Raw genomic sequence first — 15,130 nt, forward strand, 5'->3', positions numbered from 1 at the left:
TCTATCTTCTGGAGCGAGACCTTTTTGGTCAAAGATTCCTCAACATTCTTCATAATATTTTCAACTGAGCTGGTGAGACAAAAGCGGTAACGGGGTATAGCTTCCATGGCATTTACCTGAAAAATGGGTTGAAGGGAGAAGGCGCGAAAAAATGGATTACAGGAAACGCTTGATGATCCTCCAGGTAGGCCTATACGAACTCCAAACGCCAGGGTAGGCCTATTGGCTGTTTTCGCTCTACCACCATGTCATCTATATGCTCTCTTTGTACACTTATTCAAGTGTATTATCTGTTTTGAACTTTTCCATATATTTGAACAACTTTTACAAAAGATTAACATGTTTTTGGGGCATCCAATTAACAATTTGTTATACTGCAGCGGGCGTCGGAGAGCACCGGGAGGAGGTGGTCCATGCTAGAGCGAGATGAGGAGCCTGAGATGATCAGCATCAGAGACATCACCCAGCAAAAGGTGTAGGCTATATTTATACTGTTGGGCTTTCACAGGTATGATTACTTATATAGTGAATAATGAGTGGGTTAACATAGAGAGATATACAGAGAAATCACACTACTCAGTTTTTTCAAACTATTTTCAGACAGATCTTCATCACTGATACTGGTACCTGGGGAGATTATTCAATTATTTTCATCTGTCCAGGAGACAGGGGCTCCGGTTCAGCTAGATGAATACCAATAATGACCTCTGACTATACCTTATAGGATGACTCAGACACTGAGGACTATGTCTCCCAGGTGCTCATGGGTGCGCTGCTGGAGAACTTCCTGTTCAAATTACTCATCATCGTCATGATTGTCAGCAACTGCATCATTATGGCCTTCCAAACTGATGCTATCATTGCCAAGGTAAGTTATGGTCACTGAGGACATCTTGGTATATGGTGTAATAATTGAACATGTTGTGTTGTGGATATGTGGTGGTGTAGGGATGTTATATGATGTACTGTTTTATCTTTAGCTCATTCAGTACATACATAGTTCACTGTTTTATCTATTGATTCATATGTAATGTGGATGCTTTGGTGTGTTTGGACCCCAGGAAGTGTAGCTAATGGGGATCCCTAAAAAATACAAAATACAAAGAGGTATTGTAGGCCTACTTTCAAACTGAAAGCTCATTTTATATGACAAGTCAACAGATAACAATGACCTGAAATGCTATGGTATGATTGGTTCGTTGTAGAAGTATGACATTGCGTTCAGCATCTGTGAGCATATTATCCTCACCGTCTTCATCTGGGAGATCCTGGTCAAGTGGTACTACGGCTTCAACATCTTCTGGAAGGTAACGTCTGGTCAGGATTTGACACAACCTATTACCTACTGTGGCCTTCTCAGAGACCATTGTGGTGTCATTCTTCTCTCTCTGTCTCTCTCTGTCTCGTTTTTGGTATTTCAGAATGGCTGGAATGTCCTGGACTGTTTGGTCACTCTGGCTCTGATGCTTGGACCCCTGATCTTTCCCCAGGGTGGGGACAGTTTACTAAAGGTCATCAGGTGAAGGAGTACCCCTCACTCCGCAGAAACGCATTAGTGCAAACGTAGGGTGTTCTCAGTGCAGGCCTGGTTGTAACTAGATATGTTTGAGTTGTGTCGGGGACAATAGCTAACCTCAACCCTTTTTCTAATCTTAACCTAATTCTCCTAACCTGCCACAATAATTCTCCTAACCTGCCACGTTAATTCTCCTAACCTTAACCTAATTTAGTTTTAGGACAATAGTTTTTTTGTGTGTCAAACATCAACATGAAACATTATTTGTTGTGTAGTGGTTGTTGTGTGCTGCTTTCCCACTGGTCACACACTTGTTGAATCAACAGGGTTTCCACATCATTTAAATGAAATGACGTTGAACCAACATGGAATAGACGTTGAACCAACATGGAATAGACGTTGAATTGACATCTGTGCTCAGTGGGTTGTCACTCCATGTTGTAATGTGTTATTTATTGTGTGTGTGTTCCAGGGTGTTGAGGGTAATCCGTAGTATCAGGGGTTTTGCCTCCATGCAGGGTATGGCTATGATGGTCACCGTCATTATGCAGTCCATTCCAGACATGGCCAACATCTTCTTCCTCCTCCTCATCATCATGCTTGTAGGTGTTAAATCATGTACCAATTCAACCTCTCACTCTTTCTAATTCTCTCTCTCTCACTTCATCATCATTCGTCTTAATCCATTACCACTTCTTCACCTCCTTCTCGTGACTTTGAATGAGAAAAGAATCATGAGAACAGTCAAACTATGACGCCCCAGTTCTTGCTCTTGTTTATAGTATTTAATATGTTGGTTTGTTACTATGGCCCCAGATGAGTGTGTGATGTTTCAAGGAGTGATATGAGACCATATGAATGGATTCTACAACTGCTCAGTTGTCCCCTGTGTTTGTGATGGTGGGACATCTGCTCAGTTGTCCCCTGTGTTTGTGATGGTGGGACATCTGCTCAGTTGTCCCCTGTGTTTGTGTCTCTCTGTGTTTGTGTCTAATGTCTCTGTTGATTTTTTGTCTGTGTCTGTCAGGTGTTTGCGGTGTTCGGCGTGACCCTGTTCAGTGCTGCTGTCCCATCAGCCTTTGGGGACCTGTTCTCAGCCCTCTACACCCTCTTCATCTGCATCACCCAGGACGGATGGATGGACATCTACAGGGAGTTTAAGGCGTAAGTGACACAAGGCCCTACATTTCCCCTTATCCAGTTCATACAGTATGTCCTTGGATAAAGACTACATTTCCCCTTATCCAGTTCATACAGTATGTCCTTGGATAAAGACTACATTTCCCCTCATCCAGTTCATACAGTATGTCCTTGGATAAAGACTACATTTCCCCTCATCCAGTTCATACAGTATGTCCTTGGATAAAGACTACATTTCCCCTTATCCAGTTCATACAGTATGCCCTTGGATAAAGACTACATTTCCCCTTATCCAGTTCATACAGTATGTCCTTGGATAAAGACTACATTTCCCCTCATCCAGTTCATACAGTATGTGTACTTGGATAAAGATTTTGAAAAACAAGAGGAGATAATTGTATTAGTCTAATGCAGGTTAGTGTTTTTCATCATGAATCTTGTCTCCTATTGCCCTGGAAGAGGTGGTCTTCACTAATATCCCTTAAACAATATAAATTACGCTTTGGTCCTATTATTGCTCACACAGTTTCTATTTGGCGCAAAATTGAAAATCAAAATGGAATCAAAATGTCAGGCCCATACACAACTCTGAAAATATGTTGGGATGTTTAAATTATCTCGGCTCCCGAAAGGACTGATCTCTATTATACACTGAACAAAAATATAAATGCAATATGTAAAGTGGTGGTCCCATGTTTGATGGGCTGAAATAAAAGATCCCAGAAATGTTCCATACGCACAAAAGCTCATTTGTTTACATCCCTGTTAGTGAACAGGACAGGGATGTAAACAAATTAGCTTTTGTGTGTATAGAACACATGATCAGGATGATCATTACACAGGTTCACCTCGTGCTGGGGATAATAATAGGCTACTCTAAAATGTGAAATTTTGTCACACAACACAATGGCACAGATATCTCAAGTTTCGAGGGAGCGTGCAATTGGCATGCTGACTGAAAGAATGTCCACCTGAGCTGTTGTCAGAAAATTAAATGTTGACTTCTCTACCATAAGCCGTTTTAGATCATTTGGCAGTACGTTCAACCGGCCTCACAACCTCAGACCACGTATATGCCTTTCTAACCATCTTAAATAAGCATGCCCCATTCAAGAAATTTAGAACCAGGAACAGATATAGCCCTTGGTTCTCCCCAGACCTGACTGCCCTTAACCAACACAAAAACATCCTATGGCGTTCTGCATTAGCATCGAACAGCCCCCGTGATATGCAGCTGTTCAGGGAAGCTAGAAACCATTATACACAGGCAGTTAGAAAAGCCAAGGCTAGCTTTTTCAAGCAGAAATTGGCTTCCTGCAACACTAACTCAAAAAAGTTCTGGGACACTGTAAAGTCCATGGAGAATAAGAACACCTCCTCCCAGCTGCCCACTGCACTGAAGATAGGAAACACTGTCACCACTGATAAATCCACCATAATTGAGAATTTCAATAAGCATTTTTCTACGGCTGGCCATTCTTTCCACCTGGCTACTCCTACCCCGGTCAACAGCACTGCACCCCCCAGCAACTCGCCCAAGCCTTCCCCATTTCTCATTCTCCCAAATCAGCTGATGTTCTGAAAGAACTGCAAAATCTGGACCCCTACAAATCAGCCGGGCTAGACAATCTGGACCCTTTCTTTCTAAAAATTATCTGCCGAAATTGTTGCCACCCCTATTACTAGCCTGTTCAGCCTCTCTTTCGTGTCGTCTGAGATTCCCAAAGATTGGAAAGCAGCTGCGGTCATCCCCCTCTTCAAAGGGGGGGACACTCTTGACCCAAACTGCTACAGACCTATATCTATCCTACCCTGCCTTTCTACGGTCTTCGAAAGCCAAGTCAACAAACAGATTACCGACCATTTCGAATCTCACCATACCTTCTCTGCTATGCAATCTGGTTTCAGAGCTGGTCATGGGTGCACCTCAGCCACGCTCAAGGTCCTAAACGATATCTTAACCGCCATCGAAAAGAAACATTACTGTGCAGCCGTATTCATTGATCTGGCCAAGGCTTTCGACTCTGTCAATCACCACATCCTCATCGGCAGACTCGACAGCCTTGGTTTCTCAAATGATTCCCTCGCCTGGTTCACCAACTACTTCTCTGATAGAGTTCAGTGTGTCAAATTGGAGGGTCTGCTATCCAGACCTCTGGCACTCTCTATGGGGGTGCCACAGGGTTCAATTCTTGGACCGACTCTCTTCTCTGTATACATCAATGATGTCGCTCTTGCTGCTGGTGAGTCTCTGATCCACCTCTACGCAGACGACACCATTCTGTATACTTCTTGCCCTTCTTTGGACACTGTTAGGCAAGCTTCAATGCCATACAACTCTCCTTCCGTGGCCTCAAATTGCTCTTAAATACAAGTAAAACTAAATGCATGCTCTTCAACCGATCGCTGCCTGCACCTGCCCGCCTGTCCAGCATCACTACTCTGGACGGCTCTGACTTAGAATACGTGGACAACTACAAATACCTAGGTGTCTGGTTAGACTGTAAACTCTCCTTCCAGACCCACAAACATCTCCAATCCAAAGTTAAATCTAGAATTGGCTTCCTATTTCGCAACAAAGCATCCTTCACTCATGCTGCCAAACATACCCTTGTAAAACTGACCATCCTACCAATCCTCGACTTCGGCGATGTCATTTACAAAATAGCCTCCAATACCCTACTCAACAAATTGGATGCAGTCTATCACAGTACAATCTGTTTTGACACCAAAGCCCCATATACTACCCACCATTGCGACCTGCACGCTCTCGTTGGCTGGCCCTCGCTTCATACTCGTCGCCAAACCCACTGGCTCCATGTCATCTACAAGACCCTGCTAGGTAAAGTCCCCCATTATCTCAGCTCGCTGGTCACCATAGCATCTCCCACCTGTAGCACACGCTCCAGCAGGTATATCTCTCTAGTCACCCCCAAAACCAATTATTTCTTTGGCCGCCTCTCCTTCCAGTTCTCTGCTGCCAATGACTGGAACGAACTACAAAAATCTCTGAAACTGGTAACACTTATCTCCCTCACTAGCTTTTAGCACCAACTGTCAGAGCAGCTCAAAGATTACTGCACCTGTACATAGCCCACCTATAATTTAGCCCAAACAACTACCTCTTTCCCTACTGTATTTATCTTATTTATTTTGTTCCTTTGCACCCAATTATTTTTATTTCTACTTTGCACATTCTTCCATTGCAAATCTACCATTCCAGTGTTTTACTTGCTATATTGTATTTACTTTGCCACCATGGCCTTTTTTGCCTTTACCTCCCTTATCTCACCTCATTTGCTCACATTGTATATAGACTTGTTTATACTGTATTATTGACTGTATGTTTGTTTTACTCCATGTGTAACTCTGTGCCGTTGTATGTGTCGAAGTGCTTTGCTTTATCTTGGCAAGGTCGCAATTGTAAATGAGAACTTGTTCTCAACCTGCCTACCTGGTTAAATAAAGGTGTTCTCAACCTGCCTACCTGGTTAAATAAAGGTGAACTAAAAAATAAAAAAAATAAAAAAAATATGGCGTTGTGTGGGCGAGCGGTTTGCTGATGTCAACCTTGTGAACAGAGTGCCACATGGTGGCGGTGGGGTTATGGTATGGGCAGGCATAAGCTAATGACCACGAACATAATTGCATTTTGTAATCTAACATTATCTTTGTATAAGGCTCGTGAATAGGGACTGAGGGGGGGAATGGGTTGGGGTTCTCTTTTGTATTCATTGTATCCCCCCCCAAAAAAATACTAAACTAAATAAAAAGTTGTTCACAAAAAAATCATTTTGTTCTGGAGGCAGCTCTGCAGTGGTCACTAGCTTGCACAGCCACAAAGTCATAAAATCTGCCTTTTAACCTAACCTTAACCACACTGCTAACCCTAATGCCTAACCTTAACCACACTGCTAACCCTAATGCCTAACCTTAACAACACTGCTAACCCTAATGCCTAACCTTAACCACACTGCTAACCCTAATGCCTAACCTTAACCACACTGCTAACCCTAATGCATAACCTTAACCACACTGCTAACCCTAATGCATAACCTTAACCACACTGCTAACCCTAATGCCTAACCTTAACCACACTGCTAACCCTAATGCCTAACCTTAACAACACTGCTAACCCTAATGCCTAACCTTAACCACACTGCTAACCCTAATGCCTAACCTTAACCACACTGCTAACCCTAATGCATAACCTTAACCACACTGCTAACCCTAATGCCTAACCTTAACCACACTGCTAACCCTAATGCCTAACTGTAACCACACTGCTAACCCTAATGCCTAACCTTAACCACACTGCTAACCCTAATGCCTAACCTTAACCACACTGCTAACCCTAATGCCTAACCTTAACCACACTGCTAACCCTAATGCATAACCTTAACCACACTGCTAACCCTAATGCCTAACCTTAACCACACTGCTACCCTAATGCCTAACCTTAACCACACTGCTAACCCTAATGCCTAACCTTAACCACACTGCTAACCCTAATGCCTAACCTTAACCACACTGCTAACCCTAATGCCTAACCTTAACCACACTGCTAACCCTAATGCATAACCTTAACCACACTGCTACCCTAATGCCTAACCTTAACCACACTGCTAACCCTAATGCCTAACCTTAACCACACTGCTACCCTAATGCCTAACCTTAACCACACTGCTAACCCTAATGCATAACCTTAACCACACTGCTACCCTAATGCCTAACCTTAACCACACTGCTAACCCTAATGCCTAACCTTAACCACACTGCTACCCTAATGCCTAACCTTAACCACACTGCTAACCCTAATGCCTAACCTTAAATTAAGATAAAGTGTTTCATACATTTTTACAATATAGCCCATTTTTACTCTGCCGATATCAAAACGGAAATCACTCAGTTCTATCTCCAGGACAAGACTCATGACAATTAACGTCAACCTGCTAATTGTAGTCAAATGGGGCTTAACATTTTGCAATAGAGTGAAAAGCTTATGTGAGAATGCCTACATATTCTAGACATAGTTCTAAGTATTTTGTCCTTATGTGGTAAGTGTTGTCCTTTCTCTCTGCACTGTAGTGATGAGGGGCTGATGTACGGAGCTTCTCTCTACTTTTTCATCTTCCTCACTGGCGGAGCCTTCATCTTCGCCAACCTTCTCGTTGCCGTGGTAACCACCAACCTTGAGATCTCCATGCCCGACTATGATGAAAAGAATTCGAACGAGTGTTCGCCTGCGGCGGTTAGTCTGTCACTCTTTCCCTTTTCACATTTAGTGTTTGTCACATAGTCTTATTTATATCAAGGCACTGTCTGTAACGTCTTCTTGACCCTCAAATGTGTATTGTTGATCAAATCAAATCAAATGTTATTTGTCACGTGGCCAAATACAACAGGTGTAGACCTTACCGTGAAATTCTTACTTACAAGCCCTTAACCAACAATGCAGTTCAAGAAATAGAGTTAAGAAAATATTTACCAAATAAAGTAAAGTGGAAAAAAATACAAAAATGTAATAAAATTAAAAAGTAACAAGAAAATGACATCACAATAATGAGGCTATATACAGCAGGTACTGGTACCGAGTCAATGTGCAGGGGTACAAGTTAGTCGAGGTCATTTGAAAAGTGACTATACATAGATAATAAACAGTGAGTGGGGGGGGGGATAAATGTAAATAGTCCGGGTGGCCATTTGTCTGATTGTTCAGCAGTCTTATGGCTTGGGGGTAGAAGCTGTTAAGGAGCCTTTTGGATCTAGACTTGGCTCTCCTGTACCGCTTGCCGTGAGTTAACAGTCTACTTGGGTGACTGGAGTCTGACCATTTTTTGGGCCTTCCTCTGACACCGCCTAGTATATAGGTCCTGTATGTCAACAAGCTTGGCTCCAGTGGTGTACTGCCCTCTGTTGAGCCTCACGGTCAGATGCCGAGCAGTTGCCATACCAGGCAGTGATACAACCGGTCAGGATGCTCTCGATGGTGCAGCTGTATAACTTTTTGAGGATCTGGGGACCCATACCAAATATTTTCGGTCTCCTGAGGGGGAAAAGGTGTTGTCGTGCCCTCTTCACAACTGTCTTTGTCTTGGTGTGTTTGGACCATGATAGTTTGTTGGTGATGTGGACAATAAGGAACTTAAAACTCTCGTGCCGCTCCAAGCTAGCTGCCATTCAAAATCATTAATTCGACCACTGCTCTTTTGTAGTTCCCTGTGTATTTAGTCCTCTCTCCTCAAACCGTCCCCTCACACAGCTGATTCCAGAGGACACGGGAGGCTTGGCGGAACAGAGCAACATCCACATGGAGGAGGTGGTGACCAAGTCCAACATGACCCGGCGCCAGAAGCCCTGGAAGGCGAGCTGTCTAGAGAACCTGACCATGGACACCTTCGAGGAGCTGGCACTTGTCACGGCTGCTATGCAGAAGAACATGGCTGCCTACAGGGAGATAAGACAAGAGCTGGACAGGTAGTGTAAAGGAAGTCTCTGTTCTAGCTAGAAGCTATTGAAGCCACTATACATTTTTTCATCGTCCATCACAGTAACTGATTTACGTTTCCAATTGGCTCATTCATCCCCTCTCCCTGTAACTATTCCCCAGCTCGTTGCTGTAAATTATGTGTTCTCAGTCAATTTACCTGGTAAAATAAGAGTTCCATAAAATAAAGTAATTGTGATATCAAGAAATTGTTTTTCAATCTCTATTTTTCTGAATTCAATTAGACAATTTTTTCTCCCTTATAAGTAAAGATGGTCTTTAATGAAAAAAAATATTGTCTTTGTACAGTGGATGAACTGTAGGTATATGTCCGACCATGGGTATGTGTTTATCCACAGTATAGTGGAGGAGGTGCACAGCCTGTCTTTCAACGTAAAGCAAGAGCAGGAGGTGATGATGAGGAACCATATGGCTGCAACCCTCCAGGACAACCTATTGAATAATGATATCGCCACAGGCCGCACCGGAGACATACTGTCCACCCTCATCACCCTGGAGAAGGTAGGAAGGCAGTGGACATGGCACCCTATTCCCTATGTAGTGCACTCATTTTGACCAGAGCTTTATGGGTACACAATAGATTGACTCTTCCTAGAATTGTTGATAAGCTTACATTCACTATTCTGTTACGTGTCTGTGTTTCAGGCTCATGTCATAGACTCGAACACAGCATCTGCTCACCTGTTCCAGAAGGGGAACATGCGTCACACAGCCATGAGGCTGTCCATGGACAGCCCGATGTACTACCAGTCTACTTCTACACATATGGATGCGGGACACAGTAACACTCCCAGCACACACCACAACACAGGCTGAACATACTTTTAACAGGAATTTCTTCATGTCCCAAATCATTTGGCTTTACTGATTAGCTGAAATGGTCTCAAAGATAATGATAGATTAACTGGCTAAATCAGACTCAGGTTTGCTGCACACATTTCCACATGCAGATCAATATTAACCATGTAATGTGACATCAAGGAAGAGTTAGTTTCTTGATAAAAAAAGAACTGGTGACTGAGGTAAATGATCATAAAGGTTTCACAAAGTGTCTAAAAGTATATACCAAAAGGGATAGAACTTGGAGTCTATTAAAAGCATCTTTATAAATAGTTTGTTTTATTTTTAGGTATAACACTTAACATGTATTGCACAGATGTCTAAATAAAAATGATATGTTGTTTGAAAAACATTCCAGTACAAAGCTTATGAAAAAGGTATTTTCCACATTTATTACTGAATAAAAAAAGTCAATCCCATGTCTGACTGTCACCTCAGGATGATCATTTCATGGGTCCGTCCCTGTACTGTTGGAAGGGTTTGACTTAGAAGGGTTTGTAAACGTTGAATTACAAACACTTTCAATATTCAGACTATTATAATTATTATTATTATTATGTGGGTGTTTATATTTGTCCCATTTTATACATGTACAAGTGTGTATTAATACACGTGTGAATTGGAAATGTGTTTTTTAGCATGTTCCAACTCACCTTGAACCACTCTCACGAGAGTGGGTCATGGCCGGGGTCTGCCATTATCAACGGCGACCCTGGAGCAATTTGGGTCAAGTGCCTTGTACTAGCAGACTAACAGACAAAGTTAATATCTTCATGTTAATTGACCCAGCGGCTAATTGCTGTTGCCAAATGATTCTTTGATAGCGATGGCCGGCGTGGGTCCAATATGGGTCCAGATGTAGCCTTTCTCTGGACGGATAGGAATGGTGGGATAGGGGCAGCTCCTGGATTTGAAGTACTCCGAGGGGGCGTGGCACACAAACTCCAAGTACTCCATCTTCCTGGGTAGATCCTCCTCTGGACCTATAGACACAATCAGAAAATCAGTAATGGAAACATTATCAGCTAGTAGTGGTCTTTTGAGTCTACTGTGACATTACTCCCATATACACAATGTTCAGAAAGAGACCACTTTTATTTCTGTGTGCTCAAATGTAACTTTAAAAAATGTGAGATAAATATTTAGGTTCTATCATCACTCACCAACAATGTAAGTGGCTGGATCAAACAGGTCCTTAGGACTTGCCTGGGTTGGTATCAACCAAGTCAACGCGGCACTCCTCTCACAGTACTGGTCCTGGATGAAACCTCTGATCTGTGCATAGTACGGCCTCCCATCATCCTCGTCTGTCACTTTGATGACGTCTCCCATCTGATAATACACACCCTGCACAATGACACGAAGGCAGAACGATTGTTGACAGCTATACATATCTGTGGCATGCATTATACAACATATATGTTTGTTATGTTTGCTAATATATTGTACAGAAAGGATTTATAAAAAGTAAACATACCTTATAAAAGACTGATTCTGATGTGATGATTGTGGATACAGATTCTGGTGCTTTGATTGGCTGTGTGGGGGGGGTCATATTGGGAGGAGCTTAGATTTGAACCCCTGTGATTTCTGACAATCCAACACAAAGATAGTTCCTGTGTATTTGAACTAATAATATACTTACATTTTTTAGTTTGAATATGTGTCTTCTGCCTTTTCCTTTGGTAGACACCTTTTTTTCAGAGGCAGGGGCTTTGTACTTTGTGCTCCTCAACCGTGCTGATCTCCTGTGGATCTCTTGTTTAGACTGTGGGCAAGATGTGTCAAATACCAATATTACATCTCCATCAGGGTGACAATGTGTAAACATGCATATACTGTTAGTATGGGGTTACAGTCACTAAGGGGAGCACAGCACAGTACATTATAGTGCAGGTCTATGTACACTGAGTGTACAAAACATTAGGAACACCTTAATATTGAGATGCACCTGCTTTTGCCCTCAGAACAGACTCAATTTATCGGGGCGTGGACTCTACAAGTTTTCAAAAGCATACCACGGGGATGCTGGCCATGTTGACTCCAATGCTTCCCACATTTGTGTCAAATTGGCTGGACCATTCTTGATGCACATGAGAAACTGTTGATCGTGAAAAACCCAGCAGCGTTGCAACTCGACACACAACCTAGTTCCATACCCCGTTCAAAGGCACTTAACACTTTATTCTTGCCCATTCACCCTCCTCGGAATGGCACACATACACAACCCAAGTCTCACGGCTTAAAAATGTATGTATTTAACCTGTGTCATCCCCTTCATCTACTGATTGAAGTGGATTTAACAGGTGACATCATCAATAAGGAATCAGCGTTCACCTGGATTTACTTGGTATGGAAAGAGTAGGTGTTCCTAATGTTTTGTACACTTAGTGTATGTGCTCAAAACGACAAACAACCTGCTTGCCCCCGCCATTATTCTGTAGTGTGTTGGAGGACACAGAGGGTCCAGATGCTCCACTGCTGGTGCTCTTCCCCGTGCAGTTATTGCACAGGATCTCTCCTTGGTTTCCCTTTTTCCACATAGACGATGAGTTTGTTTTGCAGACAGCGCAACATGGTTTCAAACCCAGAGGCATCTTGAACGTGTTGGCCAGTGAAATGATGAATGCAGAAGCTAGCTATCTAGCTATTTAGCTAACTGCTTTCTGGCTAACATCAGCAACAAAAAAAGAGCCACTCGTCCGCTCGCGCAGACAAACAGATACAGAATGCAAATAAAACCAGCAATAATCGAAAGCTATGTTTAAAGGAAAACACAGATAACCTGTCCGTAAAATGTATTTTCCTTCTTTCAGATAGTTAGTGACGTGTTGGAGCACTTAAAAGTGTAACGTTATTGCGCCACCTACTGTGATGGAGTGTATCGGCAGCCTTATATTTATCTAGCAGGCAGGCTTATAAACGCTTAGCTACTTCGTTGTAAAAATCAAGCAAAAAAACGATAATATTGTCTGAAACAGAAGTACATACGGTAGCTAGCTACTTTAGTTTTGGGTGAGAGAAAAAAAAAAACGATCCAAGCACGCTTACTACGTCACTGATCAGGAAGTAGCGGGGAACTTCCACTCATCGCATCTGTATATCAACGGTTGCTACCAGTACCACTGAAGAAATTTCCTTATTCATGTCAAAATGTCTGGAGACAACGTTAATCATGCATCTAACAGCAAAGGCATCTCTCTTCCAATGACTCGCGTGAAAATGATCATGAAAAGTTCTCCCGACGTCTCAAGCATCAACCAAGAGGCTCTTCTCATCACCACCAAAGCAACAGTAGGTTGAATTCAGTTTACTTGCGTAGTTATGCTAGCTAGCCAATAGCTAGGTCAGCTAGCTAGTTTTGCAGCTAGCTACTTCCATTAGTTCAAGCTCGTGAAGAAGGTAGCTAGCTAACCCTGAATGGCTGTAACAGTTAGCCAGCTAGCCCTGCACTGACATGGCTGTAGAGCCTCAACCAAAATAGGATGTAAACCCTAATGTCTGAATGTCTTTGCCTCGGCTTACTTTACATCCATCAGAGTCTTGTAAATTGAAGACTGGCCTCCATTATAGTGTCATTGTTAATAAATGGGAACTGTCCTATGTAATAACAATTTCATTCATAACACTCGTGTCTTGTAGGAACTGTTCGTTCAGTACTTGGCTCTGTCCTCGTTCAATAATGGATCAGGGAAAGACAATAAGACACTCTTGTACAGTGATCTGGCCAATACTGTTGAGGGAACAGAGACTTTTCAGTTTCTCACAGGTAAGAACTAGTGTTGCCACCACCACGTGACTTACATTCTCTTCTCTCTGAGCATACAGTAGGTAGTCAATATTGACTATTGACAATATACCGTTGCAGATATCCTACCAAAGAAGATCTTCGCTCGAGATTACCTGAAGCTCATAGAGGAAAATCCAATTGAGGAAGCAGACAATTGAAAAGACATGCAACCCTTCAAGCAATAGTGGTTGCTAGCATGGAGTCTGTTGAAGGTTTCTTTCTCCAGCTCATTCCATACTACTTCCAGGCGATGGTATTATGTAGGCCAACATCTTCCCTGAGACGTACTAGAGTATATTATGTTTACTACCATTAGTTGCCCAGTCTTCCAGATAATGGTCATTCAGTTTGGGGTCAGAAAGAATCAGTATGTGAGTTGACTACAGATAAACCATTAAAATCATAATCATATGTTGACCATGATACCACCCCCATATTCCCCCCTACAGCAATCACCTGCTGCCGAAGAGAAACGTCTGTGCTTCCTCTGGTTTTGATACCACTCAGTGCAAATAGTGCAAGCTTTCATCTCTTTTGGGCATTATTTTTCTAAACAAGATCTTGAAGCAAAGGTTGAACAAATCAGGTGCTTTAAAAAAATCTATATATTCCATACATATATTCCAGTTCTCAGGTTAAACCAAATTGACTCATTAGTTGTGTCCTTTTTATAAAGAGGAACCCCAATGCGCAGTCTTTGCTAATGCAGACTATCTACTTTATGACTTTTTGTATTATATACCTTTCATTCATAAACAATGTTGATCTTTAGAGATCTACACATGCAAACCGATTCCTTTTAGCAACGTGACTGAGTATAAAAGACACTTTAGACTTTTGCTGTGTTTAATGTGATATTTACCATATTACTCAGTCAAAACCATTGGTAGTTTCAGTACTGGGTGGTTGCAGGCAGCACTAATTTAATATTGAATCTCTAATTTCATGTTTTAGTAACAGCTCCTCTCAGATTGTGATGAATTTACACGAGGACAGGCATTGCAATATTTAGGTTTATGTGGGGGGAAAAAATCATCACACAGACTTAATGCTACATTTATTAAATCAAAGTCTAAATATGCCACTGTGTGTGGTTGAACTACAAAGCAGGCTACTGTAACTGCTAGCGTGTATGGTCTCAAAAATGGAAAGAATGCACTGAACTTGAACCGCTGTGTATATATTTTCTACAAGTGTTTGTAACAGCAATTTCATCCCATCTAACGATTGAGACTTGCCTTTTGTATGTTTTTGTGTTCCATAGTTTAGTTAATGAAAATAAAATCTTCATGCTCTACAGATTGTCATTCCCTATTTGTGTGCTATTGTCTTCACC

At 42.2% G+C, this 15,130-nt stretch overlaps 3 protein-coding genes across 3 annotated transcripts; 2 read left to right on the forward strand and 1 right to left on the reverse strand.

Annotated features, from left to right (window-relative positions):
- Positions 1-1,925: 1,925 nt before the first annotated feature.
- LOC115128696 (cation channel sperm-associated protein 4-like) lies at positions 1,926-10,273 on the forward strand. Its single transcript, XM_029658783.2, has 6 exons — positions 1,926-2,118; positions 2,544-2,680; positions 7,745-7,907; positions 8,919-9,133; positions 9,503-9,665; positions 9,810-10,273. Exons 1-6 carry the CDS (start codon positions 1,960-1,962, stop codon positions 9,978-9,980), a joined length of 1,008 nt encoding a protein of 335 aa, XP_029514643.1. The 5' UTR covers positions 1,926-1,959; the 3' UTR covers positions 9,981-10,273.
- On the reverse strand, positions 10,267-12,834 carry gatad1 (GATA zinc finger domain containing 1). The gene is made up of 5 exons (XM_029658784.2): positions 12,422-12,834; positions 11,650-11,772; positions 11,482-11,541; positions 11,168-11,351; positions 10,267-10,987 (listed from the first exon to the last, which is right to left on the reverse strand). The coding sequence occupies exons 1-5, from the start codon at positions 12,599-12,601 to the stop codon at positions 10,797-10,799; spliced, it is 738 nt and encodes a 245-aa protein (XP_029514644.1). The 5' UTR covers positions 12,602-12,834; the 3' UTR covers positions 10,267-10,796.
- A 148-nt stretch (positions 12,835-12,982) lies between these two features.
- On the forward strand, positions 12,983-15,091 carry LOC115128699 (chromatin accessibility complex protein 1-like). Its single transcript, XM_029658787.2, has 3 exons — positions 12,983-13,298; positions 13,647-13,773; positions 13,873-15,091. The coding sequence occupies exons 1-3, from the start codon at positions 13,158-13,160 to the stop codon at positions 13,950-13,952; spliced, it is 348 nt and encodes a 115-aa protein (XP_029514647.1). The 5' UTR covers positions 12,983-13,157; the 3' UTR covers positions 13,953-15,091.
- The last annotated feature ends 39 nt before the right edge of the window (positions 15,092-15,130 follow it).

Source organism: Oncorhynchus nerka, linkage group LG4 (assembly GCF_034236695.1).
Source record: "Oncorhynchus nerka isolate Pitt River linkage group LG4, Oner_Uvic_2.0, whole genome shotgun sequence".
Lineage (NCBI taxonomy): Eukaryota > Metazoa > Chordata > Actinopteri > Salmoniformes > Salmonidae > Oncorhynchus > Oncorhynchus nerka.

What these genes read in the sequence shown, in the direction of transcription:
- LOC115128696 (XM_029658783.2), top strand. Translation starts at nt 1,960, where the DNA reads ATGTGTTATTTATTGTGTGTGTGTTCCAGGGTGTTGAGGGTAATCCGT. An exon ending in ACGAGTGTTCGCCTGCGGCG is followed by an intron (nt 7,908 to 8,918) that starts GTTAGTCTGTCA and finishes CCCCTCACACAG; the next exon opens with CTGATTCCAGAGGACACGGG. An exon ending in ATAAGACAAGAGCTGGACAG is followed by an intron (nt 9,134 to 9,502) that starts GTAGTGTAAAGG and finishes GTTTATCCACAG; the next exon opens with TATAGTGGAGGAGGTGCACA.
- gatad1 (XM_029658784.2), bottom strand. Translation starts at nt 12,601, where the DNA reads ATGCCTCTGGGTTTGAAACCATGTTGCGCTGTCTGCAAAACAAACTCA. An exon ending in ATAATGGCGGGGGCAAGCAG is followed by an intron (nt 11,773 to 12,421) that starts GTTGTTTGTCGT and finishes TCTTGCCCACAG; the next exon opens with TCTAAACAAGAGATCCACAG. An exon ending in ACATATTCAAACTAAAAAAT is followed by an intron (nt 11,542 to 11,649) that starts GTAAGTATATTA and finishes CCCCCCACACAG; the next exon opens with CCAATCAAAGCACCAGAATC.
- LOC115128699 (XM_029658787.2), top strand. Translation starts at nt 13,158, where the DNA reads ATGTCTGGAGACAACGTTAATCATGCATCTAACAGCAAAGGCATCTCT. An exon ending in TCATCACCACCAAAGCAACA is followed by an intron (nt 13,299 to 13,646) that starts GTAGGTTGAATT and finishes CGTGTCTTGTAG; the next exon opens with GAACTGTTCGTTCAGTACTT. An exon ending in GACTTTTCAGTTTCTCACAG is followed by an intron (nt 13,774 to 13,872) that starts GTAAGAACTAGT and finishes ATACCGTTGCAG; the next exon opens with ATATCCTACCAAAGAAGATC.